The 25,719-nt window shown below is 41.4% G+C and overlaps 2 protein-coding genes across 2 annotated transcripts; both read right to left on the bottom strand.

Annotated features, from left to right (window-relative positions):
• Positions 1–993: 993 nt before the first annotated feature.
• LOC117518705 (guanine nucleotide-binding protein G(I)/G(S)/G(O) subunit gamma-5-like) lies at positions 994–3,431 on the bottom strand. The gene is made up of 3 exons (XM_034179928.1): positions 2,919–3,431; positions 2,651–2,784; positions 994–1,241 (listed from the first exon to the last, which is right to left on the bottom strand). The coding sequence occupies exons 1-2, from the start codon at positions 2,997–2,999 to the stop codon at positions 2,659–2,661; spliced, it is 207 nt and encodes a 68-aa protein (XP_034035819.1). The 5' UTR covers positions 3,000–3,431; the 3' UTR covers positions 994–1,241; positions 2,651–2,658.
• A 2,348-nt stretch (positions 3,432–5,779) lies between these two features.
• Positions 5,780–15,012, bottom strand: ctbs (chitobiase, di-N-acetyl-). The gene is made up of 7 exons (XM_034179925.1): positions 14,844–15,012; positions 12,486–12,624; positions 11,311–11,519; positions 8,853–9,024; positions 8,682–8,779; positions 6,753–6,914; positions 5,780–6,472 (listed from the first exon to the last, which is right to left on the bottom strand). Exons 1-7 carry the CDS (start codon positions 14,949–14,951, stop codon positions 6,284–6,286), a joined length of 1,077 nt encoding a protein of 358 aa, XP_034035816.1. The 5' UTR covers positions 14,952–15,012; the 3' UTR covers positions 5,780–6,283.
• Positions 15,013–25,719: the final 10,707 nt, after the last annotated feature.

Genomic DNA, 25,719 nt, shown 5'->3' with positions numbered 1-25,719 from the left:
AAGGTGTGATCACTCCTTTTTAGATGCAGACTAACAAGCAGATTTGATTTGATGCAGGTGTTAGTTTTGGGGATGAAAATTTACAGGGTGCTTCCATAATTTATTCCTCAGAATTGAGTCCATAATTTTTTCCCTCTGCTTAGTCTAAAAAAGTAAGTTACTGCCACAATTTTTCTTGATTTCTTATTGTGTTTCTTAAACCCAGAAAGTTGCCATTTGAAATGACTTTAGTTTTGTGTCACATCTGATCTGCTTTTTTTCTACAAAATTAAACAACTGAATGAACATCCTCCGAGGCCGGTGATTCCACAATTTTTGCCAGGAGTTGTATAAATAAACTGTCCCAGTACACAGAAATCATGGTTCAGTTCACTGCTAGACAAAGTATAAACTTATGAATCGTTCACATCTCTTTATTCACATTGTCATGAATATACTGTGGTGCACAATGTTTTATAGGTCGTGAGATGGATTGAGACTCCCTTCAATAGTGTCCATTTTAAGTTTTACCTTTGCGCAAATGACTGCATTTCAAACCTCTCTGTATAGATTTGAAATCATTGTGTGCCATGTCACTATTCTGCAGCCACCTCAGCTGTTGTACAACTGGAGTTATCTTGGTAAACTTGAATGCATACCAGCGGGAAACTAGAGTGAATCTGTGGAAATGAGATGAAATGTCAATCATTTTCATCCTGAAGTTCCATTACCAGCATTGTTCCTGTCTAACTGAACATGTCTCTGTAAACCCATGCAGTTTATATACGCCGGTTGGCCAGTGTCGGCACATTTTTAATGTGCGTTTGGGTGATTGTGTTTATTTTTGCCATATACCTTGTGTATATGATCCCAGGTCTACATTACAGAAATGAATTAAGTCAAACAGTTAATACTGTTCAGCCTGAAAATGGCTCAGCTGCTATTTGTGTGTGGCAGAACTGTCAGTAATTATGAAAACATTCAAAGATTTTTAATTAAAAAACAAGCTTGACAAATATGGAAATACTAATTTATTCATGATCAGTCATGAAAAATATACAAATTTATAAAGGCACACCTGTTTGGTTAGTCACGGGTTAGTGAGAAGATTTAAGACATCGTGCCACATTAGCACCTGAAATGTTTATGAAAACAGTAAAAAGGTAAGTCCTCAAATTTCTCTCATCCCTCCTGAGACCTTTCCAGTCCATCATGTAGGTTCTGTAGCCCAGTTTCACAAAAAGCACCACAATGTCCAAAACCTGCAAGAACAAAAAGTGTTGAGAGACACCTTAACATTACAGAACTACAGGCCTTAAAAAAAAGAAAAATAAAGTGTTTGACAGTATTATAAGTTTGAGTCATATCTTTAAGTTGGGGCAAATTACACTGCCGTCTAATTGTTTAACTGAACACGAAGCAAATGGCTGATGCACAATTTATATAAACGTTTTGCTGACTAAAGTTCTGAGTCGACTCTAGCTCTATTTACTCAGCCATTCACTGTGGACAGTTTTGTGCTGTATTAAGAGTCCTTACATTTTGTCCCTTGGACTGCTGTAACAGATGCGTGGCTGATGTATGCTTTTATTTCAGTTTACCATTAAGCAGCTGCTTCCATCAGCTCATATCTTGTAATGATGCTGATAAATGTGTATAGAAACCGGTAAAGTATGTGTTTTTCCTATAGTTGAGTAACCTGGAAATGTGAAGATATGCTCTGGAGAGCAAGGGAATGAAGGTCAGTTGGAGTAAGACAGTACATGTGTGTGAAAGAGAGGGAGCACAGTGGAGTAATGTGTTAGAGAAGTGAAGAAGACTGGAGAGAGTAGGAGGTGGCAGAGCTAAAGATGTTGCAATTATCTTTGCGAGTGACAAGGATGGACAGGACTAGGAATGAACATAGAGGGACAACTTGGGTGCAATGGTTGAGAAAGTCAGGCAAAACTGAGATGAAGCCACCAGGCAGGAGGGGGACTGGTGCCATTTTATTTATGGCAGTGGCACATTTCCCTTGAGACTGAGATGGAAACTGGGTTCTTGGGGAGTGTCAGTGCTGACCTTCATTTCATACCCATTACTGGGCACGTCTGTCTGCTCTGTCTCGTACATGCGAGGGATTTTTTTTTTTTTTATGTAAAAGCATTGTGATCGGACAGGACGTTTTGTCCGATGTGAGCGAAAATCTGTTACACAAAATACATTATATATGGCGTTTATTACATGTAAAACCATACAAAAGCATTGAGACTTTTGCTTTCGTCTGGTGAGTGCGAATATCCGGTTTCTGAGTTTTACTGTATAAAGGAACAGCATCCCATGACAGTGCATGCATACATCCTGCAAAATAGTCAAACCTCATATGGTGACGTGGAAAAGAAAAACAAGGTCAGATATGGAATTATTGTGAGACTGACATCATGGCCTAAAAGCTGTACAGGAGCAAATTTATGAATTTCAAGCTGAAAGCAAAATTTGCTGTATTAGTAACAATTTGTGCCAACTTGCCATATTAAGGTTGAGTGCAATTACCTACCACTGCCACTAGAGGGACCACTGTCCATATTATTCTGGTCTAATCGCAATTAAAATCTGTATTTGAAAAAAATAATATGCGGAGAAAAGCCGTGGCGGTAAAATAAGTTTAAAAGTAGGCTTCTGCGTTACTCACAGCGTGGACTATAGAAAGGAGCAGACTTTCTGCGGTCTGAACGGGTTGTTGCTGGACGACATGCCGGTGAGCAGCGGGTCTTGCTGGGCGTGCTGGATGCAGAACTGCTGCAGGTCAGCCGCGGCCTGGGACACCTGGAAAACAAACAGACCGATAGTAATCACGGGGGTGTGGAAATAACGATCCGGAGAAAGAGTCTATGCCGCTGGATTGAACAGAAACCCGAGATGAAAACGCCCTTAAGAGTCAAAACTTTTGGTAAAGTTACCTTCACTCTGTTTATGCCAGCTTCAAGGCGGAGCTGTTGGACGATTTTCTTCATCACTATGATGTTCGACGACCCGGACATTTTTCAGCTTTTAAATGTACCGTAGTCGCAAAAAGAACTAATAATAATAATAATAAAAAAAATGACGGGGGGAGGAGGAGAACTTAATGCTACTAGCTAACTAGCCAACTCTTCCACAACAGGCGGTTTCCGGGTTCCTTTAAGGAGATGCTGCGTTCAGGGGTGCTCGTTGGAAGCAAATATACTACAGCTACGCGTGTGTAACGACTGACTGACAAAACCGACTTGAATAAAACAAAACAAAAAAATTCCTGCCGTTAACAGCAGCTCCCCACCCAATATTCTAAAAAATTCTAATCACTCCAAAATCTTGTAGTCCTGTGAGATTAACTTTAAGATTTACTGAGTGACCTTGAATACACCATGAGAGATCTTAGAACTTCCAGTGTGAATAAGAATCTCGGAAATCTACAGACAATTCCTTTGACTTCCTGACATGTACTGTCAACTGTGGGACCTTATATGTAGACAGGTCTGTGTCTTTCCAAACCATGTCCAATCAACTGAATTTACTCCAGGTGGACTCCAATTAAGCTGTAGAAACATCTCAAGGATGATCAGTGGAAACAGGATGCACCTGAGCTCAGTTTTGAGCTTCATGGCAAAGGCTGTGAATACATGTGATTTCTTAGTTGTTTTTTTTTTATGTGGAAAAAGTGCTGTGAATACGTTTTGGATGCACCGTATGAATATCTACTCGCACTGTCGGTAAAACAAGGCATTATTTCTGAGTCTTTTCGTCTTATTTTAAGTGGTGATGTCAAGCTGTCTCCTTCCTGTTCAGAAAATCTCTGCCTGTTTTACACAATTTTTAAGACCTGTTAGTATGAAATAAATATTTTTATGCAGATTAACAACAGAGATAAGTGTTTAAATTGTACAAAGTCTACCTGAAATTAAATACAGTCACATTAGACGTAGACATTAAGCCTAGCATAGGCTTGACATTTACCTTTTTTGTTTAACTTTACATTTTATTTGCCCACTCAGAGGTTTCACTATAATGTCAATCAGTATAAATGACAATCACATTAATTCACATCATAACTACAGAATAAGTGGTGAGACAGTTTTTGACTAAAACCAGGTTTAATGGTTTGACCAGCAAGGGGAGCTCTTCTTTACAATTTGTTGACTTTTCTGGTAACGCAGCACCAGTTAAAAAGTATTCAGTTGTACAAATTACTGTTATTCACCACACAAGTACAAGAAACAGCCTGAGATTAAATGTTCTTTTTCCCCCTTTATGATCATCTGTAGCTGAGAAAACAGGCTACCACAGAGCTGAGGGCCCTGAAGGTCAAGCTGGCCCATTAGAGGAGCCAGTCGTCTTATCCGGGGCCTGAGGCCTCTCTGAGCTTCGTAAAGTACACACAGGACAAACTGTAAATTCAAACCACCACATCTACTGTAATTCAGTAAAAAAAAAAAAGCTGCTGAATCTATCATCAGAATGGCAATTTTTTTATATAACAACTCTGTTCAATTACTATCTTTATACAAATGGTACTAACGGTACTACTTTTTCACTACACTGAGGATGTACGCAGTCTTTTATTGATAGTACAAGCATGCAGAAGTGCCGACCAGGTTGCATGTGTGTGCGCGTGCGGGGGACAACTTCCAAGACATGATTTGATTGAGCTAACTGATGCTGCTAATTCTTGTAACATGCACTCACTCACACACACTTTCACTCTCTCTCTCTCTCTCTCACACACACGCACGCACGCACACAAAACAAATCACTGTGCTGTCTGGAGGCTGTTAGCAGGAAGAAATAATAAAAGCTGGAATAATTTCTGATGTGGTTTTTTTTTTTTCACTGCACTGAGAATGTACACAGTCTTTTTCGGTAGCACACGTGTGCAAAAGTGCTGACCCGGTTGCGTGTGTGTGTGTGTGCGCGCGCGGGGGACAATGACAATAATTTGATTGAGCTAACTGATGCTACTAATTCTTGTAACACACACACACACACACACAATCAATCCACTCTGCTGTAAGCCGTCTGGATGCATGAAGAGCTGTTCACATGAAAAGCTGATGTGATTTTTCGCTGGACTGAGGAACTACACAAAGTCTTTTTTTATGGAAGTCTGAAGTCAGTGCAGAGCACCACTGGACTACACGTCACAATTTGGACTCCAGCAGCAGTGGAACGCCAAAATGTAAATCCCTTTTCTGTTGTTGTGTCAAATGACAACGATCTATTTTAGTGTTATATAAAACAAATAATGAATGTTTTTACATTCTTTCAATGGTATGAATATTTCTTGAGGTGAAAGCTGGAACAAACCATTCAAGGAGGCGAAAACATTCATTATTTGTATACCATTTTATACTCGTAGATTGTCCCATTATTGTCTAATTACTTATGTGTATTGGCCTGTTTGATGCCTTATGTTCATTCTTTCCTTCCTTTTCATGTGTTCATCATACTGTTTTTAAAGTTTAAACAGCGCAGTAGAAAAACAGTTTAAGAGATTATACTGTAAAACTTCAATGATAACAGGTTTCAGAAATTTTTGAATGCAGTTATGTAATCATTATTGATCCATTAAAATGGTCTGTGCAGATCAGGGGTGGCCAAGTTCGGTCCTCAAGAGCTACCTTCCTGACACTCTTAGTTGTCTCCCTGCTCCAACACACCTGAATCCAATGAAAGACTCGTTAGCAGACTTTTAATGAGCCTTTCATTGGATTCAGGTGTGTTGGAGCAGGGAGACAACTAAGTGTCAGGAAGGTGGCTCTCGAGGACCGAACTTGGCCACCCCTGGTGCAGATCGTTAATAACAGTGTTTCATTTCTTTTAGCACACTACAAAATCTGAGATGCAACTGCAAGTAAAAACAACAGCAATAAAAGCCACAAAAAACCTAAAGTGCAAATGTTAGTGGTTAATCTATGCACATGGAATGCACAAGTATTGTTATCTGTGTTCTAAGATGTCAGATCACATATATTTTCTTTCTTGCACATTTCCACATGGTGTGCTACCATTGCAAGAAGTGTCCCTGAAATCCATAAGAGGAAGCGCACTTACTAAGTCAATATCAAATGATGCATTGACACAAAAATTTCCGATTAAATCCCTTTTAAAATACTGGACGACAACTATGTTCCTTCACACACATCTTCGTGTGGTGTGGTGTGCATCTCCTCCACGGATCTTGGAGGAGATGTGCTTTTAAGACTCATTCCTATATTACAGCCAATTTCTTTGTTTGGGGGCAGCAGTACATTCAGGGGTGGTGTGAATTTTTGCAGTCCTGATGTTCTGGTTAGCATCCCAAGAGAGCATCCCACATTCTTGCAGTCTGCTGCTTGGCCACTGGGACGTCACCGTAGTCCAGAATGTTTCCATTCCACATGCCAATGCCTCTCAAACCTACACGAGTCACAAAGTCAGCCTTGGCACAAATGCTCTCAGGGTCGTCATACCATACCTGATGAATCAGTTCTTGCTCGTCCTGTAGAGAAAAGACACAAGTGATAGATTATTTAAAAAAAAAAAGTCATAATGGCGACTTCTTGTGGCGACGTAAGGTTCAAATACACAGTAGAGATTAATTTATTTACCATACTTTTATTTACCATACTAATGAGTAATTCACGCAAAATAAATCTGGGCAAAGAAGCACCTAATCCACAAAACTGGAATCCACTTAAACATTTAACCAAAACGGAGTATTTGTATATTTATTAGCATATTATCCACTAAGTACGATTTGAAAGGTAATGATGGCGTACCTTATAATTAAAGTAGGGAGCTTGCTGCTTTATGTCCCACAACCTGCCAGAAATCGAGCTATTAATTTGCTTCATGATCCAGCTGTAAGGTTTCTGTTTTCCAGCAGCATCACTGCAGGGGGTGCTGTGGAAAGGAACCTTGTCTATGTAACATATACCCTCCTGTCACAAAAAATAAAAAATGTTAAGAGTCAAACTGGTTTTTGAATTTATGATACACAAACAGCAGCTGGGGTCAAAGATCCCTTTGGGTTCCTGGAAGTATCACAATGATTTTTGTACTTCTGTCATGATGAAGGATTTTAAATCATGGTTTGTGTTATTTTTCATGGGCAGCACGGTGGCTTAGTGGTGCCAAAATAGGCCACTATTGCCTCACAGCAAGAAGGTCATGGGATCAATTCCCACCTGTGGCCTTTCTGTGTGGAGTTTGCGTGTTCTCTCCGTGTTTGCGTGGGTTCCCTCAGGGTGCTCTGACTTCCTCCCACATCCAAAGACATGCAGGTTAGCCAGATTGGAAACTTTAAATTGTCTGTAAGTGTGCATGTGGGCGTGAATGTGTTTGTTTGTCTATATGTGGCCCAGTGACAGACTGGCATCCTGTCCAGGGTGTACCCCGCCTCACGCCCTGTGACTACTGGGATAGGCTCCAGCCCCCTGTGACCCTTAATTGGAGTAAGCAGTTGAAGATGAGTGAGTGTGCATCTTATTTGTTGGTGTTCCAATAAATACATAAATAAATGAGCTAGAGCACCATGCTCGTAGAGTGCAAACCTCCGCCAACACTAATTTCCAATCCCACAAAATTTTATCTTGGAAAAAAAAAAAAACATTCTAGGTCCTGTTAAGAAGTGTTTTTTTCATAAACTAAATTAGATTTGATCAAATGTCAAGAGCATGTATTTAGTTCATGCACTTGAAGTCTTTTTGTGGTGTTGTCAGCTTTTTTTTTTTTTTTCAACTTTTTCACTTTCTGAATTCTTTTTCAGATCATTTTTACAGAACACTGGTTATTTCTGCTATGCACAATTTGTCCTTGCTTTTTGGCACTTGGTTTCCAACTGATAACTGGCAGGTAGACAAACAGGCATAAAATGAGAGGGACCGAGGCACTTTTGATTGAGATACATATAGTGCAAAATGTACACCAAATGGGCTTTTCAATATTAAATTCAAATGTCCACAAAATCCACAATCCGGATGAGCTCCAGATCCAACTTTGTCAGGTAACAGTGAGTGCCAGTCTGCACCTCACGTTCAAATATGAGTGTGATTGGGGCACATTTGATTAAGATATAATGTAAAATATACATTAAATGGGGTTTTCAATGTTAAACTTAAATGGCCACAAAATCTGTAATCTGGATCAGATCCAGATCAAACTTTGTCAGTCGATAAAGGATACCACCCTACAAAATGTTACCATAAATTTGATCTTTCTTCACAGAGTTATGAATTTTTGAAAATTCGTTCAATGTTAAAGATAGGGATTTTTTTCTCTAATTTTCCAAGATTTTTCCTGACTTTGACCTAGAAAATTGAATCACTTCTTGCTCCTCACGATAGGCATCTTTAGTAAAAATTTGAGAATGATAGAAAAATTGTGGGCTCTTGGTCGTTCACAAACAAACATTGTTGGCGGCGGTAATAAAACACTACATTTTACTTTAATTGCCTATGTTGCTGGTACATTTTTCTCTGCTCTTCAGACTCATGCATGATTGTCTGAGGAAGATAAGTGAATTCAGTACAGAGTTATTGCAAGCAAAAGATATTTGTGCTAAAAGAACAAAAACTGCAACCTGTTACCACCATTATTTCAAATAAAACTTATTTTCCACAACATTAAAACAATACAAAAGTTTTTTTTTTTTCGTTCCCTGAACCAGTTCAAAGTCTTGTAAAAATAAATAAATAAAACAACTGTACCTTGGACATGTTGAGGCAGGTGTAATCATAGCCATACCATGGCACTCCCATCACAAGCTTCTTTGGACTAATGTTTAAGTCCAAATATTCCTTATAACCTTCAAAGACAACAGAGGACAATATTAAAAGTAAATTACTGTTAATTAAATACCACACAAGCACACAACAAACCATTAAGTGTTTGAAAGAGTGGAGCATTTGCCACTGCAATACAATCCCCTGTGATCTGGCTCTGCTCATCGTAGGACATCACAAACAGCAGGTCACTGGCTTCAGCAATGGCACCGTAATCATAGCAGCGACCATCGATGCATTTAGGTGACCAGGCAACATCAAAAGAAACCTGAGAGCCACAAAAAGGTTCATGTTCATAAGGGACTCATTTTACAGCACTAAGGAAAACAATCTTTCATCCATACAACCAACTTTCACAAAGAAACAAAAATGTAAAAAGAACTCAATAGCAATAACCAAGTCCCAAATTTATATTTATGTTGCAGTTGTTTCATTTAACATTGACCTCTTAAAACCTGTGCAGCCCAGGATAGGCTCAGCACCCTGGAAGCAGCATTTGTCATCTGACATTTTACTTCACCATTTATCAAAATGATTTTATATATACTCAACAAAAATATAAACGCAACACTTTTGGTTTTGCTCCCATTTTGTATGAGATGAACTCAAAGATCTAAAAGTTTTTCCACATACACAATATCACCATTTCCCTCAAATATTGTTCACAAACCAGTCTAAATCTGTGATAGTGAGCACTTCTCCGTTGCTGAGATAATCCATCCCACCTCACAGGTGTGCCATATCAGGATGCTGATTAGACACCATGATTAGTGCACAGGTGTGCCTTAGACTGCCCACAATAAAAGGCCACTCTGAAAGGTGCAGTTTTGTTTTATTGGGGGGGATACCAGTCAGTATCTGGTGTGACCACCATTTGCCTCATGCAGTGCAACACATCTCCTTCGCATCATCCGTGAAGAGAACACCTCTCCAACGTGCCAAACGCCAGCGAATGTGAGCATTTGCCCACTCAAGTCGGTTACGACGACGAACTGGAGTCAGGTCGAGACCCCGATGAGGACGACGAGCATGCAGATGAGCTTCCCTGAGACGGTTTCTGACAGTTTGTGCAGAAATTCTTTGGTTATGCAAACTGATTGTTTCAGCAGCTGTCCGAGTGGCTGGTCTCAGACGATCTTGGAGGTAAACATGCTGGATGTGGAGGTCCTGGGCTGGTGTGGTTACACGTGGTCTGCGGTTGTGAGGCTGGTTGGATGTACTGCCAAATTCTCTGAAACGACTTTGGAGATGGCTTATGGTAGAGACATGAACATTCAATACACGAGCAACAGCTCTGGTTGACATTCCTGCTGTCAGCATGCCAACTGCATGTTCCCTCAAATCTTGTGACATCTGTGGCATTGTGCTGTGTGATAAAACTGCACCTTTCAGAGTGGCCTTTTATTGTGGGCAGTCTAAGGCACACCTGTGCACTAATCATGGTGTCTAATCAGCATCCTGATATGGCATATATATATATATATATATATATATATATATATATATATATATATATATATATATATATATATATATATATATATATATAGACACATCCAATACTTCCCAGTGTTTCTGCAATGAGAGTTTAGAGTTTACACATTTAGCAACATCACCGCATTTTATTTTATTCCTGAAACAACCACAAAAAAAAAAAAAAAAAGTTTTTACGCAATTTCCCGAATGTTTGACTGGTACTATAAAACCTGAAATCAAATCCTATTTTTATTTCATTTTTTTTTATTTTTTGTCTTTTAATCCTCATTTTAGAAAATGTCTAAACTTGAATCCAATTCATTTTCTTATAATTTTAACCAGTTAAAGGGATTGACTCATTTATCACATGTTCAGTTGTCATAACAATTTATTTTGGGTATCACATTTGAGAGGGAAGTGCTTAAAAATATCAGAGGTCGTAAAAGGTTAAATCCCAGTGGTTGAGAAAGCATGAATCACAAATGTAGAAATTATAAAAGATGTGGCAGAGATGTAACTCAAACTTAGTTAATATGGCAGTTCTTATTTTAACAACTACTAAATTATATACACAAATTCATTTGAGCCTGACATTGCAATAAATAGATCCAATGCAATTTTCACCAGTATTATGCAAACTCTGTGATCACTATGATTAACTGCACTTTAAAAAGTCTATAATAAAAAGCAACTGAAATGCTTTGTTTTTATGCACTATAACAACACCATGTTTTACATTATCACTTTTTTTGTGTGTGATGCATGTTTATCGTTCACTCCTGTTCAAAATCATTACGATGACCATGGTACATCATTAATAAGGTCAACTACCAAGCTTCATGTTCTCATTCGAAGAAGTAAGTCCAATATAGGCCCTGAGGCCTGTTGGCGCTGGTGCCAATCTTCAAATTCCATAGCATGAAGTGGATGAGAGTCTACTACCTCCCCCTGGAAACCAGTCTGACTCTGGTTACATTACACTGTACACAGACCTACGTGTTAGCAACCAGTCTCCTCAACCACAAGCCTACCAGCTCTATATTCTTATTAGACCATGTTGTAAAAACACAGCCTTCACCTGAGAACCCGGCATCGCCCAGTGGAAGGCATCAGTAGTCTCTCGGACCAAGTCTGTCAAAGCGTGGTACTCCGGTGAGCCCTCTTTCACTTCTTGTTCAATGTCAAGGTTGATTCCATCCATAAACTGACTCTTTACCAATTCAACCTTCTCCAATATCCATGCTGTCCTGTTGTCTTTGTCCACAATGTTGGAGAGGGGAACATCACCTGTATTCAACAATAGAAACAACAGATCAATACAAAGTTAGGTTTGCATACATTTGGACATGATTTTTGTTATTTTATCCATCTGTCATATCATATTAGAATAAAGCTTTAATCTGATGGTACTTGCATCCAAATTGGGTGAACAGTGTCAGAATTACATCACTTTCTACGTGGTCCAAAAGTAACATTTGTTATTATTACTCATTATTTAATTGACAAGTTAGGAAAAAAAAATCCAATGAACATGAATGACACCCTCTTTGGCAAACCTATAAAGTGTAAAGTCACTTTGATTTGGTTCTTGACTTCCGTAAAATTACTAGTCAATAAAAATGGACTTGGTCACGTTGTTCCACAGTGTGGTAAATTTTTCTCTTCATGAATGGGTGATTCTTTAACTACGGAAATGTAATTTCCACCACACCATTGCCTTACAATATAAAGCGCCTTGGGGCAACTGTTTGTTGTGATTTGGTGCTATATACATGTGCTCTGATGTCACTGTTTATCTCCATAGAAACTACCCAAACAATCTTTCATACAAACTGTTTAAAGGGACATTACAGTGTTGTGGTGGAAATTACGGCAATAGTGTGGGACAACTACATTTTGTTTAAAAAAAACACAACAGTTGTATGACACTGAATACCCCAATTATGTTTTGATTATTTTACTGATATTTTAAAACATTAGAAAAACATTTTTTTACCATTCATTTTTACCATTGAAGATCAAAAGTCTGGGTGTGGGACAAGCACAAAACGGCAATATTTGCATATAATGATGCTGAAAAAAGGTGAAAAAGTCATCATAGACTACTAGAACAAATTTCTTAAAACACTTTCATTGTAAAGATAACTATAAAAGTGTGAAATTTCCCCTTTTTTCTGTTTTTCATACAATATGATCAAAGGACATAATAAGTGCCCGTAGTCTAAGAATCACCCGAATAAGAAAAAGCCCTACCTTTCAGGACCACCCGTGCTCCTTTGGAATGGGCATAACACATGAGTTCAGGATCATATTTTCCAAATGCTGCTACTGTGGTCACCATGCTCCAGTTATAGGACTTCCATGTTTTTCCACCCACATCAAACACAAATACCTTTAAATATTTTGAGACATCACAAACACATTCATCATTATTAAGTGCTTCAATGTAAAATCCAATTACACTTTTCATAGCAGACAATTCTACAAGGCAAAGCACATTTGGAACAAATCACTCAAAAAAAAGCATGTTTCCAATAAATCACATCAGTCTTTTCCAAACACACTGAACTAATTTATAACTGCTGCACTGAGGCTTTGACTGTAGGTAGGTTGAGCACTCAACCAAGAAGGCCATTTTCAAAACATTTCAAGACAGGTTGTTTAAAATGTTTAGGAACTGGATTAACATTTTGCAATTCTTACGTCTCATGTCATTTGTGTGACAAAGACCCAACATCAAGAAAATCAGCGCTGTGGTCGCCAGTTACACCATGAAATATATATCACTAAGAAACATATCTACTAGTTCAAATGATTAAACTTGGCTCTGAAAAATCAATGTTGACTTCCAGTAAACTTCTGGTGATTAACTCAACTAGTAAGGACCATCAGCTGTTCCTTTGTTTACACTCGCCGTCACCACAGCAGATTCAAGGTTGATCTGCATGTTGAATTGGCAGTTTTACACTGAATGCCCTTCCTGATGCAACACCACATTACATGGAAAATGTAGCATTATTATTATTAATATTGTCATTTTATTATTACTTCTATTTTGTCATTTGATTTTTAAATGGACCCCAATGAGAATAAGTGTTTTCACTTTCTTGTGTCATACATGTATTTTTTGCGTGTTTGCAATTATATTATGTACTTACATCGAACTTACTAAATAAAATCACACACGCACACTTTTAATATAAAGATGATTTACCACCCTCTGCTGGAATGGCGTGTTAGCCCAGAATGTAATTAGCAATGTTAGCTAATATCCATAGTTTCTCCAAAAATATAAGTCCTATCAACATTCCATTTTTGCAGCAATCATCCTTGACCCAAATACATAAGCATACCAAAAGGCAAATGTCAGCTCTCCACAGTTTATCCCTGATCAAAGTTATTTATACACATGCACACACGGAGAGCGTTTTGTCTTTTTGTCACATTGTGCCATAAGCAGGTGCATCTATTTTTAGGCACAAACGGAGATGGTGGCAGAAGACACCAAACACACTACACTTTTCACACATGGTGTCAGCAGCATGACATTTAACTCACTCATGGCAACGGCAACATGACACTTAACGAAACTGAATAACCCAACTGAAATGCAAAAAGACAATAAATCAATAACACTAACAACACTGTTAAATTAACATGAACCACAGTAACATTTAAAATGCTGAACTCCCATTGTGCATTGTAGCACAACATCCATTGTTTACTGGTTAGTTAAATTGCTAATTTCTCCAAAAATATTAGTCCTATCAACTTTCAGTTTTTGTAGTGTTCATCCTTGACCCAAAATACATAAACATACTAAATAGCAAAAGTCAGCTCTCCCCAGTTTCTCCATTATCGAAGGCATACACATGCACCCACGCACGCACACTCAGGCCATTTGGCTATTTTATATATATATATATATATATATATATATATACATATATATATATATATATATATATATATACACATATACATATATATATATATATATATATATATATATATATATATATATATATATATATATTTTTTTTTTTTTTTTTTTTTAACACACACGCACTGATGTTAAAACGTTTTGCACCCTTGAGCTATACATTTTTGAAATTTTTATGACATCAAAAAACAAAACAATCACTCTTTTAGATTAAAATTTTAAAATGGTGCCCCTTTAAACTAAGAGTGATAAGTAATCTTGATATGATTTAAAACAAAAATCTAAAAGCCAAAATGATGGTGTGAATATGTAAGTGCACCCTTTAGTGTAACACATCGACCATAACATTTACATCCATGTTGTGGAGTTTACAATGAAGAAAAACAGTCGTACTAGCTTGTAGCATTCAAAAATGTGGTTTTGTTGTCAATAATCCCAGTGTGTCCCTCTGAAAGTCACTTTAGAATATTTTTTAAAAAAAGGATGTCCCAGGGGACCTCAAATGCAACATCTGGCACTGGTCTGTGGTCAAGTTCTATAGCAAAATATATTAGTATTTTTTGTTCTAATTTCTCATACTGCGCTAAACAAACATATAACATTTAATGTCTCCAGACAGCACGATGACAAGTGTGACGTCATAATGGGGACTTTTAGTTGAACTTTACCTCAGAGTTTCTCTGCTCACGGATGTGTTGGCACAGCTCCTGACTTTCACAAGGACACACTGCCTCGCAGACCGGGATTATCGACAACAAAACCACAAACCGGAACATTTTGGAACATTACAAGCTACTTTCTTCTTTGTTTATGCCGACGTGGGGCTTTTCCGGGTGAGTGACGTCACGCAGGCAGTCGACGGGCGAATGTCAACCAGCGTTCAGGTGCTTTTACCGCCACCTACTGTGTTGGAGTGGGGACCAGATTTGACAAGACAACGACCATAAACACTGCTCAAAATCTACTAAGGCATTCATGAACAAGTATAATGTTCTGGAATGGCCATCTCAGTCTCCAGACCTGAATATTATTGAAAATCTGTGGTGATTTTAAGCGGGCTGTCCATGCTTGGAAACCAACAAACCTGAGATGTTTTGTAAAGAATATTGGTCCAAAATTCCATCAACCAGAACCCATACTCTCATTGGAAGCTCTATGAAGCATTCAGAGGCTGTCATTTCTACAAAAGGAGGATCTATTGATGTATTTTTTCTGTTGGCGTGCCCAAATTTATGCACCTGCCTAATTTTGTTTAAAGAATTATTGCACACTTTCTGTAAATCTTATAAACTTCATTTCACTTCTCGAATATCACTGTGTTGGTCTGCTATATGATATATTTAACTAAAATTGCTAATCCAAACAACCTATGATTTATAAAGGAAAATCATGGAAAATATAAGGGGTGCCCAAACTTTTATATACAACTGTTGTTCATCCAACATAAAACTCAGTATGTGGCTACACACAAGCCACTTATTATTATTATTCTCTATGCCTATATGCTGGAATAAGGGATTCAATGTTTTGCAGTTGTGAATCTTGCTCCATTTCGCAGTCCGTAACTCACACGAGAGGTCGGTTTCAGCAGAATTCTGTTGTCAGGAGCTCAGCACTCATAGTGTAAACACATCTTGTGAAGTATGGACAACAAATCAACATCAGGGCACAGCAGAAGTCCATCACACGCGCTACACTACCTCTAGATAACCCTCTCAACTTGGGAGAATGTATTATCATCATCATCATCGAATGGAACTTTTCAAATTATTGTTCATTACTTTCCATTTCAATCATACTCATAGATGAAATGTTCATCCACAGCTTTTGAACTGGTGATTTGCGCAGTTTATAGTTGCACATGAAGGCATCCATCCATCCATCCATCCATCCAGTTCACTTAATAAAAATAAATAAATAATAAATAAAACAAATAAATAAACCATGCGCTTTATTTCTCGTTAAAATCTATGGAATATTCCATTAACTTATATATATATATATATATATGTATACAAAAAACTATCTCAGAGATTCCAGTTGTCAGTTTCCATTGTGAGGAACATAGTGAGGAAATGGAAGACTGCAAGCATAGTACTAGTTAAGGCCCGAAGTGGCAGGCCAAGAAAAATCTCAGATAAGCTGTAGTGAAGGATGGTGAGAACAGTCATAGTCAACCCACAGACCTGCTCCAAAGACCTACAACATGATCTTGCTGCAGATACTGTCTCTGTGCATTGTTCAACTATACAGCATACTTTGCTCTAAGAGATGCTATATGATGCTGTAATGCAGAGGAAGCCTTTTCTGCGTACACGCCACAGAGTCGCTTGAGGTATGCTAAAGCACATTTGGACAAGCCAGCTTCATTTTGGAATAAGGTGCTGTGGACTGATGAAACTAAAATTGAGTTATTTGGACATAACAAGGGGCGGTATGCATGGCTGAAAAAGAACACAGCATTCCAAGAAAAACACTTGCTACCTACAGTAAAATTTGGAGGTGGTTCCATCATGCTGTGGGGCTGTGTGGCCAGTGCAGGTCACATGGATTCCAGTCAATATCAGCAGATTCATGAGAACAATGTTCATGAATCAGTGACAAAGCTGAAGTTGCGCCGGGGCTGGATCTTTGAACAAAACAACGACCATAAACACTGCTCAAAATCTACTAAGGCATTCATGAACAAGTATAATGTTCTGGAATGGCCATCTCAGTCTCCAGACCTGAATATTATTGAAAATCTGTTGTGATTTTAAGCGGGCTGTCCATGCTTGGAAACCAACAAACCTGAGATGTTTTGTAAAGAATATTGGTCCAAAATTCCATCAACCAGAACCCATACTCTCATTGGAAGCTCTATGAAGCATTCAGAGGCTGTCATTTCTACAAAAGGAGGATCTATTGATGTATTTTTTCTGTTGGCGTGCCCAAATTTATGCACCTGCCTAATTTTGTTTAAAGAATTATTGCACACTTTCTGTAAATCTTATAAACTTCATTTCACTTCTCGAATATCACTGTGTTGGTCTGCTATATGATATATTTAACTAAAATTGCTAATCCAAACAACCTATGATTTATAAAGGAAAATCATGGAAAATATAAGGGGTGCCCAAACTTTTATATACAACTGTTGTTCATCCAACATAAAACTCAGTATGTGGCTACACACAAGCCACTTATTATTATTATTCTCTATGCCTATATGCTGGAATAAGGGATTCGATGTTTTGTAGTTGTGAATCTTGCTCGCAGTCCGTAACTCACACGAGAGGTCGGTTTCAGCAGAATTCTGTTGTCAGGAGCTCAGCACTCATAGTGTAAACACATCTTGTGAAGTATGGACAACAAATCAACATCAGGGCACAGCAGAAGTCCATCACACGCGCTACACTACCTCTAGATAACCCTCTCAACTTGGGAGAATGTATTATCATCATCATCATCGAATGGAACTTTTCAAATTATTGTTCATTACTTTCCATTTCAGTCATACTCATAGATGAAATGTTCATCCACAGCTTTTGAACTGGTGATTTGCGCAGTTTATAGTTGCACATGAAGGCATCCATCCATCCATCCATCCATCCATCCATTTTCTTCCGCTTTATCCGGAGTCGGGTCGCGGGGGCAGCAGCTCAAGCAAAGCCGCCCAGACCTCCCGATCCACACACACCTCCCCCAGCTCCTCCGGGGGAACGCCAAGGCGCTCCCAAGCCAGCCGAGAGATGTAATCCTTCCAGCGTGTCCTGGGTCTTCCCCGGGGCCTCCTCCCAATGGGACGTGCCCGGAACACCTCTCCAGCGAGGCGTCCAGGGGGCATCCGGAAAAGATGCCCGAGCCACATCAACTGACTCCTTTCGACGTGGAGGAGCCGCGGCTCGACTCCGAGCTTCTCCCGAGTGACCGAGCTCCTCACCCTATCTCTAAGGGAGTGCCACCCTGCGGAGGAAACTCATCTCGGCCGCTTGTACCCGCGATCTCGTTCTTTCGGTCATGAGCCAAATCTCATGACCATAGGTGAGGATCGGAACGTAGATCAATCGGTAAATCGAGAGCTTTGCCCCCCTACTCAGCTCTCTCTTCACCACGATGGTCCGATACAGCGACCACATCACTGCAGACTCTGCACCGATCCGTCTATCGATCTCACGCTCCAGCCGTCCCTCACTCGTGAATAAGACCCCAAGATACTTAAACTCCTCCACTTGAGGCAAGGACACTCCACCGACCTGAAGAGGGCAAAGCACCTTTTTCCGGTCGAGAACCATGGCCTCGGATTTGGAGGTGCTGATTTTCATCCCGGACGCCTCACACTCGGCTGCAAACCACCCCAGTGCACGCTGAAGTTCCTGATTTGACGAAGCCAACAGAACCACATTGTCTGCAAACAGCAGAGACGAGATTCTGTGGTTCCCAAACCAGACCCCCTCTACACCCTGGCTGCGCCTAGAAATTCTGTCCATAAAAATAATGAACAGAACCAGTGACAAAGGGCAGCCCTGGCAGGAGGCCAACGTGCACTGGAAACAGGTTTGACTTACTACCGGCAATGCGAACCAAGCTCCTGCTGCGGTTGTACAGGGACCGGATAGCCCTTAGCAAAGGACCCCGGACCCCGTACTCCCGGAGCACTCCCCACAGGGTTCCCCGAGGGACACGGTCGAACGCCTTCTCCAGATCCACAAAACACATGTGGACTGGTTGGGCAAACTCCCATGAACCCTCAAGAGCTGGTCCAGTGTGCTGCGACCAGGACGAAAACCACACTGCTCCTCCTGAATCCGAGGTTCAACCATCGGTCGAATTCTCCTCTCCAGGACTCTGGAATAGACCTTACGGGGGAGGCTGAGGAGTGTGATCCCCCTATAGTTGGAACACACCCTCTGGTCCCCCTTCTTAAACAGAGGGACCACCACCCCGGTCTGCCTATCCAGAGACACTGTCCCTGATCGCCACGCGATGTTGCAGAGGCGTGTCAGCCAAGACAGTCCCACAACATCCAGAGACTTAAGGTACTCAGGACGGATTTCATCCACCCCAGGAGCCTTGCCACTGAGGAGCTTTCCAACCACCTCGGTGACTTCTGCCTGGGTAATGGATGAGTCCGCCTCTGGGTCCCCAGTCTCTGCCTCCTCTTTGGAAGATGTGACGATGGGATTGAGGAGATTCTCGAAGTACTCCTTCCACCGCCCAACAACATCCCCAGTCAGAGTCAACAGCTCCCCACCCGCACCGTAAACAGTGCCGGTGGAGAGCTGCTTCCGCCTCCTGAGGCGTCGGACGGTTTACCAGAATCTCTTCGAGGCCGACCGATAGTCCTCTTCCATAGCCTCCCCGAACTCCTCCCAGACCCGAGTTTTTGCCTCTGCGACCGCACGGGCTGCGGCACGCTTGGCCTGCCGGTACCTCTGGGGTCCCACCTACCAACAAAGATAAGTAGGACTCCTTCTTCAGCTTGACGGCATCCCTTACTTCCGGTGTCCACCACCGGGTTCAGGGATTGCCGCCGCGACAGGCACCAGAGACCTTGCGACCACAGCTACGAGCGGCCGCATCAGCAATGGAGGTGGAGAACATGGTCCACTCGGACTCCATGTCTCCAACCTCCCCGGGGATCTGGGAGAAGCTCTCCCGGAGGTGGGAGTTGAAGACCTCCCTGACAGAGGGTTCCGCCAGTCGTTCCCAGCAGACCCTCACGATACGTTTGGGCCTGCCAGGTCTGATCGGCTTCCTCCCCTCCCAGCGAATCCAACTCACCACCAGGTGACATGAAGGCATTTTTTGGCAAAATCACAAGAATAAAATTGTGTGTGCCAAGTTAAAAAACGGTAGAAAAGACCATTCAGGAGCAGAACATGCAAGGGTTCGGGTTCGGGTTGCGGGGGCAACAGCTCCAACAGGGGACCCCAGACTTCCCTTTCCCGTGCCAAATTGACCACCTCTGACTGGGGGATCCTGAGGCATTCCCAGGCCAGTGTGGAGATATAATCTCTCCACCAAGTCCTGAGGAAGCCCATTTTTGGCCGCTTGCACCTGCGATATAGTTCTTTCGGTCATGACCAAACCCTCATGACCATAGGTGAGAGTAGGAACAAAGACTGACTAGTAGATCGAGAGCTGTGCCTTTTGGCTCAGCTACCTTTTTGTCACAACAGTACGGTAGAGCGAATGCAATACCACCCCTGCTGCACCGATTCTCCAGCCAATCTCACGCTCCAGTGTCCCCTCACTTGTGAACAAGACCTCGAGGTACTTCAACTCCTTCACTTAAGGCAAGGCCGCATTTCCTACCCGGAGTAGGCAATCCATCCATTTCCTACTGAGAACCATGGCCTTAGATTTAGAGGTGCTGATCCTCATCCCAGCCGCTTCACACTCTGCTGCGAACCGATCCAGTGAGTGTTGGAGGTCACTGGCTGATGAAGCCAAGAGGACCACATCATCTGCAAAAAGCAATGATGAGACCCTGAGCCCACCAAACCGGAAACACTCCTCCCCCCGACTACGCTTCAATATCCTGTCCATGAATATCACAAACAGGATTGGTGACTAGGCGCAGCCCTGGCGGAGGCCAACCTCCACTGGAAATGAGTCCGTCTTAGCAGTCCGCCAGGCACCCTCCAGGAACCCTGTGAGAGTAAAGAGTTGGTTGGTTGTTCCACGACCAAGACGGAACCCGCATTGTTTCTCTTTAATCAGAGGTTCGACTATCAGGCGAACCATCCTTTCCAGCACCCTGGAGTAGACTTTACCAGGGAGGCTGAGTAGTGTGATGCCCCTGTAGTTGGCACACACTCTCTGGTCGCCCTTTTTAAATATGGCGACCAACACCCCAGTTTGCCACTCCTTAGGCACTGTCCCAGACCTTAACGCAATGTTAAAGAGACGTCGCATCCAAGACAATCTCCCCACACCCAGAGTCTTCAGCATTTCTGGATGGATCTCATAAACCCCCGGGGCCTTGCCACTGCAGAAGTGTTTGACTACCTCAGTGACTTCCACCAGGGAATTTGATGAAAATCCTCCATCAGCTTCCAGCTCTGCCCCTACTATAGAGGGTGCTCCGGTCTGATGCAGGAGTTCCTCAACGTTTTTCTTCCAGCACCGGATTACATCCTCAGTTGAGGTCAACAGAGTTCCATCCTTACTGTAGACAGCTTGGATGGTTCTTCGTTTTCCCTTCCTGAGGTGCCTCATGGTCTGCCAGAAGCACCTTGGTGCTGATCGAAAGTCCTTCTTCACAGTTGCTTCAAACTTCTCCCACACCAGCTGCTTTGCCTCCCCTCACAGCCGATGTCTGCTGCCCTTCGGGCCTGTTGGGACCTTGCAACTGCCTCTGGAGTCCTCCAAGATAACATATCCTGGAAGGGCTCCTTCCTCAGTCGAACGGCTTCCTTGACCACTGGTGTCCACCACGCTGTTCGAGGGTTGCCACCCCTTGAGGCACCTAAGACCTTCAGGCCACAGCTCCCCACTGCAGCTTCAGCAGTGGAAGCTTTGAACATTGCCCATTCTGGTTCAATGCCCCCAACCTCCACAGGGATGCTAGAGAAGCTCTGCCGGAGGTGTGAGTTGAAGATCCGTCAGACAGTGGTCTCCTCCAGACATTCCCAGTTCACCAGCACTATCCATTTGGGCTTACCAGGTCTGTCCAAAGTCCTCCAACACCCTCTGATCCAACTCACCACCAGATGGTAATCAGTTGACAGCTCTGCCCCTCTCTTCACCCGAGTGTCCACAACATGCGGCCTCAAATCAGATGATATGATCACAAAGTCGATCATCGATCTTCGGCCTAGGGTGCTCTGGTACCATGCACACTTATGAGCATCCTTATGTTCGAACATGGTGTTCATTATGGACAGTCCGTGACTAGCACAGAAGTCCAATAACAAATGACCATTCGGGTTTAGATCAGGGAGGCCATTCCTCCCAATCACACCTCTCCAGGTGTCTCTGTCATCTGTCGCCCGGGTCTGGAACGTCGAGGCCTTCGACTTCCACTGCCACCCATGGGACAGCGCACCCAAGACCAGCAGTTCCCCCTGTGGGTGGTGAGCCCACAGGGTGGAGATGGAAGGTCCACATTGCCCTTTTGGGCTGTGCCTGACTAGGCTCTGTGGCAAGCCCAGCCACCAGGCGCTCGCTGACGGGCCCTACATCCAGGCCTGGCTCCAGAAGAGGACCCCAGGCTTCCTCCGGGCCAGGTCACATTTCCTCTACCTCATTCTATCATGGTGTCTTATGAACCATTCTTAGTCTGGCTCTCGTCTGAGACCAATTTGCCATGGGAGACCCTACCAGGAGCACAAAGGCTCCAGACAACACAGCTCAGGTTCACAGTGGCACACAAACCTCTCCACCACGATAAGGTGATGGCTCCCGGAGAGGGTGATGGCTCCCGGAGAGGTGAATAACTGGTCACATTTCACCAGTTATTCTAATTTAATGTACAGTGATTTTCAACAACAAATAAATGTACCTGATATGAAGTATTCACTACACAGGCGAGTGTATTCCGTGGGAAACCAAGCTTTTCGGTTGATTGCAGCAATCCACCAAATTCTGCACTCGGTGTCCACTGAACTCCTGTGGAAGCTCACATTCTCCTTCTGTCCACATCTGTTGTGATAGTGAACTGCACAATAAATCTCTGAAATGGTGTAATAGCAGAAAAATGGCAAAAAACAGGAAAGTCTTGTTTACACAGCCAAGTGTATTCTGACCGCCTCAACTTGAACTTCAAAATGGCAGCATCCGAGCGTGAACATGACCTGTGAAATGTCACATGCACAACAGAAAATGGCAAAAAAGGTGAAGAGGAAAAACGAGTTGAGATGGCTTGTTTACAACATGACAACATTATTTTTCTTTTTTTCTTTTTTTGCAAATCCACTCTACCATACAGGCCTGATTGGTGGATTGCTGCAGAGGTGGTTGTCCTTCTGGAAGATTCTTCTCTCTCCACAGAGGAATGTTGGAGCTCTGACAGAGTGAACATCGGATTCTTGGTCACCTGCTTGATTAAGGTCCTTCTCGCCCGATTGCTCAGTTTAGATGGGCAGCCAGCTCTAGGAAGAGTCCTTGTGGATCTGAAATTCTTCCATTTAGGGATGATGGAGGCCACTGTGTTCATTGGGACCTTCAAAGCAGCAGAAATGTTTCTGTACCGTTTGCCAGATTTGTGCCTCGAGACAATCCTGTCTCAGAGGTCTACAGACAATTCCTTTGACTTCATGCATGGTTTGTGCTCTGACATGCCAACCTGGTCTCACAGCAAGTTGTGATTCAGCAGCACGAAATATATATTATCTATTGGTTCATGATATTGTGACAAAAATCGCCTAATTTTCATCACGGTAGCACAAATTCATTCTAATTCATTCTGTGATGGCTGCACAAAATTAAAAGTGAAGTGGGGGGGGGGGGGGGGTGTGTGTGGTTATGGTTAGGGTTGGGGGTAAGAGTAGGGTTAGTAATAGTGAGTTAAAAAACACCCCGTCATGAAAATTTGACTCATTTCGTGACTGGAGCATGAAAAAAAACATGTGAGACTGGGCTGGACATGCACTGTCAACTCAGGTGGACTCCAGTTAAACTGCAGAAACATCTCAAGGGTGATCAATGGAAACATGATGCACCTGAACTTAATTTTGAGCTTCATGGCAAAGGCTGTGAATATTTATGTCCATGTGATTTCTTAGTTTTTATTATTCTTATTATTTATTTATTTTAAATAAACGTGCAAAAATCTAAAAATAGAACAAAAACAAAAAAAAAAATAATTTTTTTTAACATTGTCATTATGGGGTGTTGTATATAGAATTTTGAGGGGAAAAAAAATTATTTCATCCATTTTGGAATAAAGCTGTAACATAACAAAATGTGGAAAAAGTGAAGTGCTGTGAATACTTTCCAGATGCACTATATGAACATCTACTTCCACTGTAGATAAAACAAGGCATTACTTATTTTAAGTGTTCTGTTCAGAAAATGTCTGCCCATGTTTTATACCATTTTTAAGACCTTTAGTATGCAAATAAATAATTTATGCAGATTAACAACAGAGATAAGTGTTTAAATTATACATACAAAGTCTATCTGAAATTAAATACAGTCACATTGTAGATATTAAGCCTAGCGTAGGCTTGAAATTTTCTTTTTTTGTTTCTTAATTTTACATTTTATTTGCTCACTCAGGGGTTTGACTATAATGTCAGTCAATAGAAGTGACAATCACATTAATTCACATCATAATTACAGAATAAGTGATGGGACACAAATTAGTTTGTGACTAAAATCAGGTTTAATGATTTTACCAGCAGAGGGAGCTCTTCCTTACAATTTGTTGACAGCGCCTGTTAAAAAGTAGTCAGTTGTACAAATTATTGTTATTTATCACAAAGTACAAGAAACAGCTTGAGATTAAATATTTGAGATTAAATGTTCTTTTTTTTCCCCCTCTTTGAACATCTGTATCTTAAGAAACAGGCTACCACAGAGCTGAGGGCCCTGAAGGCCAAGCTGGCCCAGAAGAGGAGCCAGTCGTCTCACCCGGGGCCACCGGCCTCTCTCAGCTTCCTAAAGAACACACGGGACAAACTGTAAATTCAGACCACCACATTTACTGTAATTCAGTAAAAAAGCTGTCAAATCTATCAGCAGAATGACATTTTTCATATATCAATTCTGTTCAATTACTATTTTTACACAAAAGGTACTATTTTATACTTGTATATGCTCATACCTTATGTACACGTGATTTCTTATTTTTTTTTATTTTTAATAAATTTGCAAAAATCTCAAAAACCTTTTCACATTGTCATTATTGGGTATTGGGTGTAGAATTTTGAGGGGAACAAAATTAATTTCATCCATTTTGGAATAAAGCTGTAACATAAAATGTAGAAAAAGTGAATTGCTGTGAATACTTTCTGTATGCCCTGTAAAGAGGTGTGTGTGTGTGTGTGTGTGAGATGCTTATCAGGGGCGGATCTGGATTTTCGGGGGGATTTGACTAGGGAGGTTCTGGGACATGCCTCCATTGAAGATATTGAGAGTAGGGGTGCATATTCCTGCAATCTCAGGCAATTCATACATGTATTTTGGACATATGTAAATAAATTATTATGACTGTGTTGTTTGCTACGTTTGTACATATTGTTTACACATTTACAATTGATATGTACATCCTACGTTATAATGTTGTTGTTCATTCAGCTGCTCCCGGCTTCGTTCGGGTTGCTACAGCAGATACAGCCAGAACCACATTGGTAATTGGCACAAGTTTTATGCCGGATGCCCTTCCTGACGCAACTCCAGTTTCACCTGGAGAAACACGCACAACTGCTAGTGTTCCAAAGAGGTCTCCCATCCAAGTACTAACCAGATCCTGCTCTGCTTAGCTTCTGAGATCTGACGGGATCAGGCTGACACAGACCAGATTGGCTGCTATCCTACATTATAATAATGGTCTGTTAAACACGTACTCCTCAATAAAAGAAAACAAACGTTTTTCCATCCAGATGTCAGGTGTTT

Source organism: Thalassophryne amazonica, chromosome 10, assembly GCF_902500255.1.
Source record: "Thalassophryne amazonica chromosome 10, fThaAma1.1, whole genome shotgun sequence".
Taxonomy (NCBI): Eukaryota; Metazoa; Chordata; class Actinopteri; order Batrachoidiformes; family Batrachoididae; genus Thalassophryne; species Thalassophryne amazonica.
The sequence above is the reverse complement of the archived record's forward strand: the minus strand, read 5'-3'. Positions and strand labels throughout refer to the sequence as shown.

Excerpts from the sequence above, each read along its gene's own strand:
- ctbs (XM_034179925.1), bottom strand. The coding sequence starts at position 14,951 with ATGTTCCGGTTTGTGGTTTTGTTGTCGATAATCCCGGTCTGCGAGGCA. Across the intron at positions 9,025-11,310 it reads GGGCGATGCCGGGTTCTCAG|GTTTCTTTTGATGTTGCCTG; the intron begins GTGAAGGCTGTG and ends TGTGGCTCTCAG. Across the intron at positions 6,915-8,681 it reads CCTGCCTCAACATGTCCAAG|GAGGGTATATGTTACATAGA; the intron begins GTACAGTTGTTT and ends TTTTTGTGACAG.
- LOC117518705 (XM_034179928.1), bottom strand. The coding sequence starts at position 2,999 with ATGTCCGGGTCGTCGAACATCATAGTGATGAAGAAAATCGTCCAACAG. Across the intron at positions 2,785-2,918 it reads CTGGCATAAACAGAGTGAAG|GTGTCCCAGGCCGCGGCTGA; the intron begins GTAACTTTACCA and ends TTTGTTTTCCAG.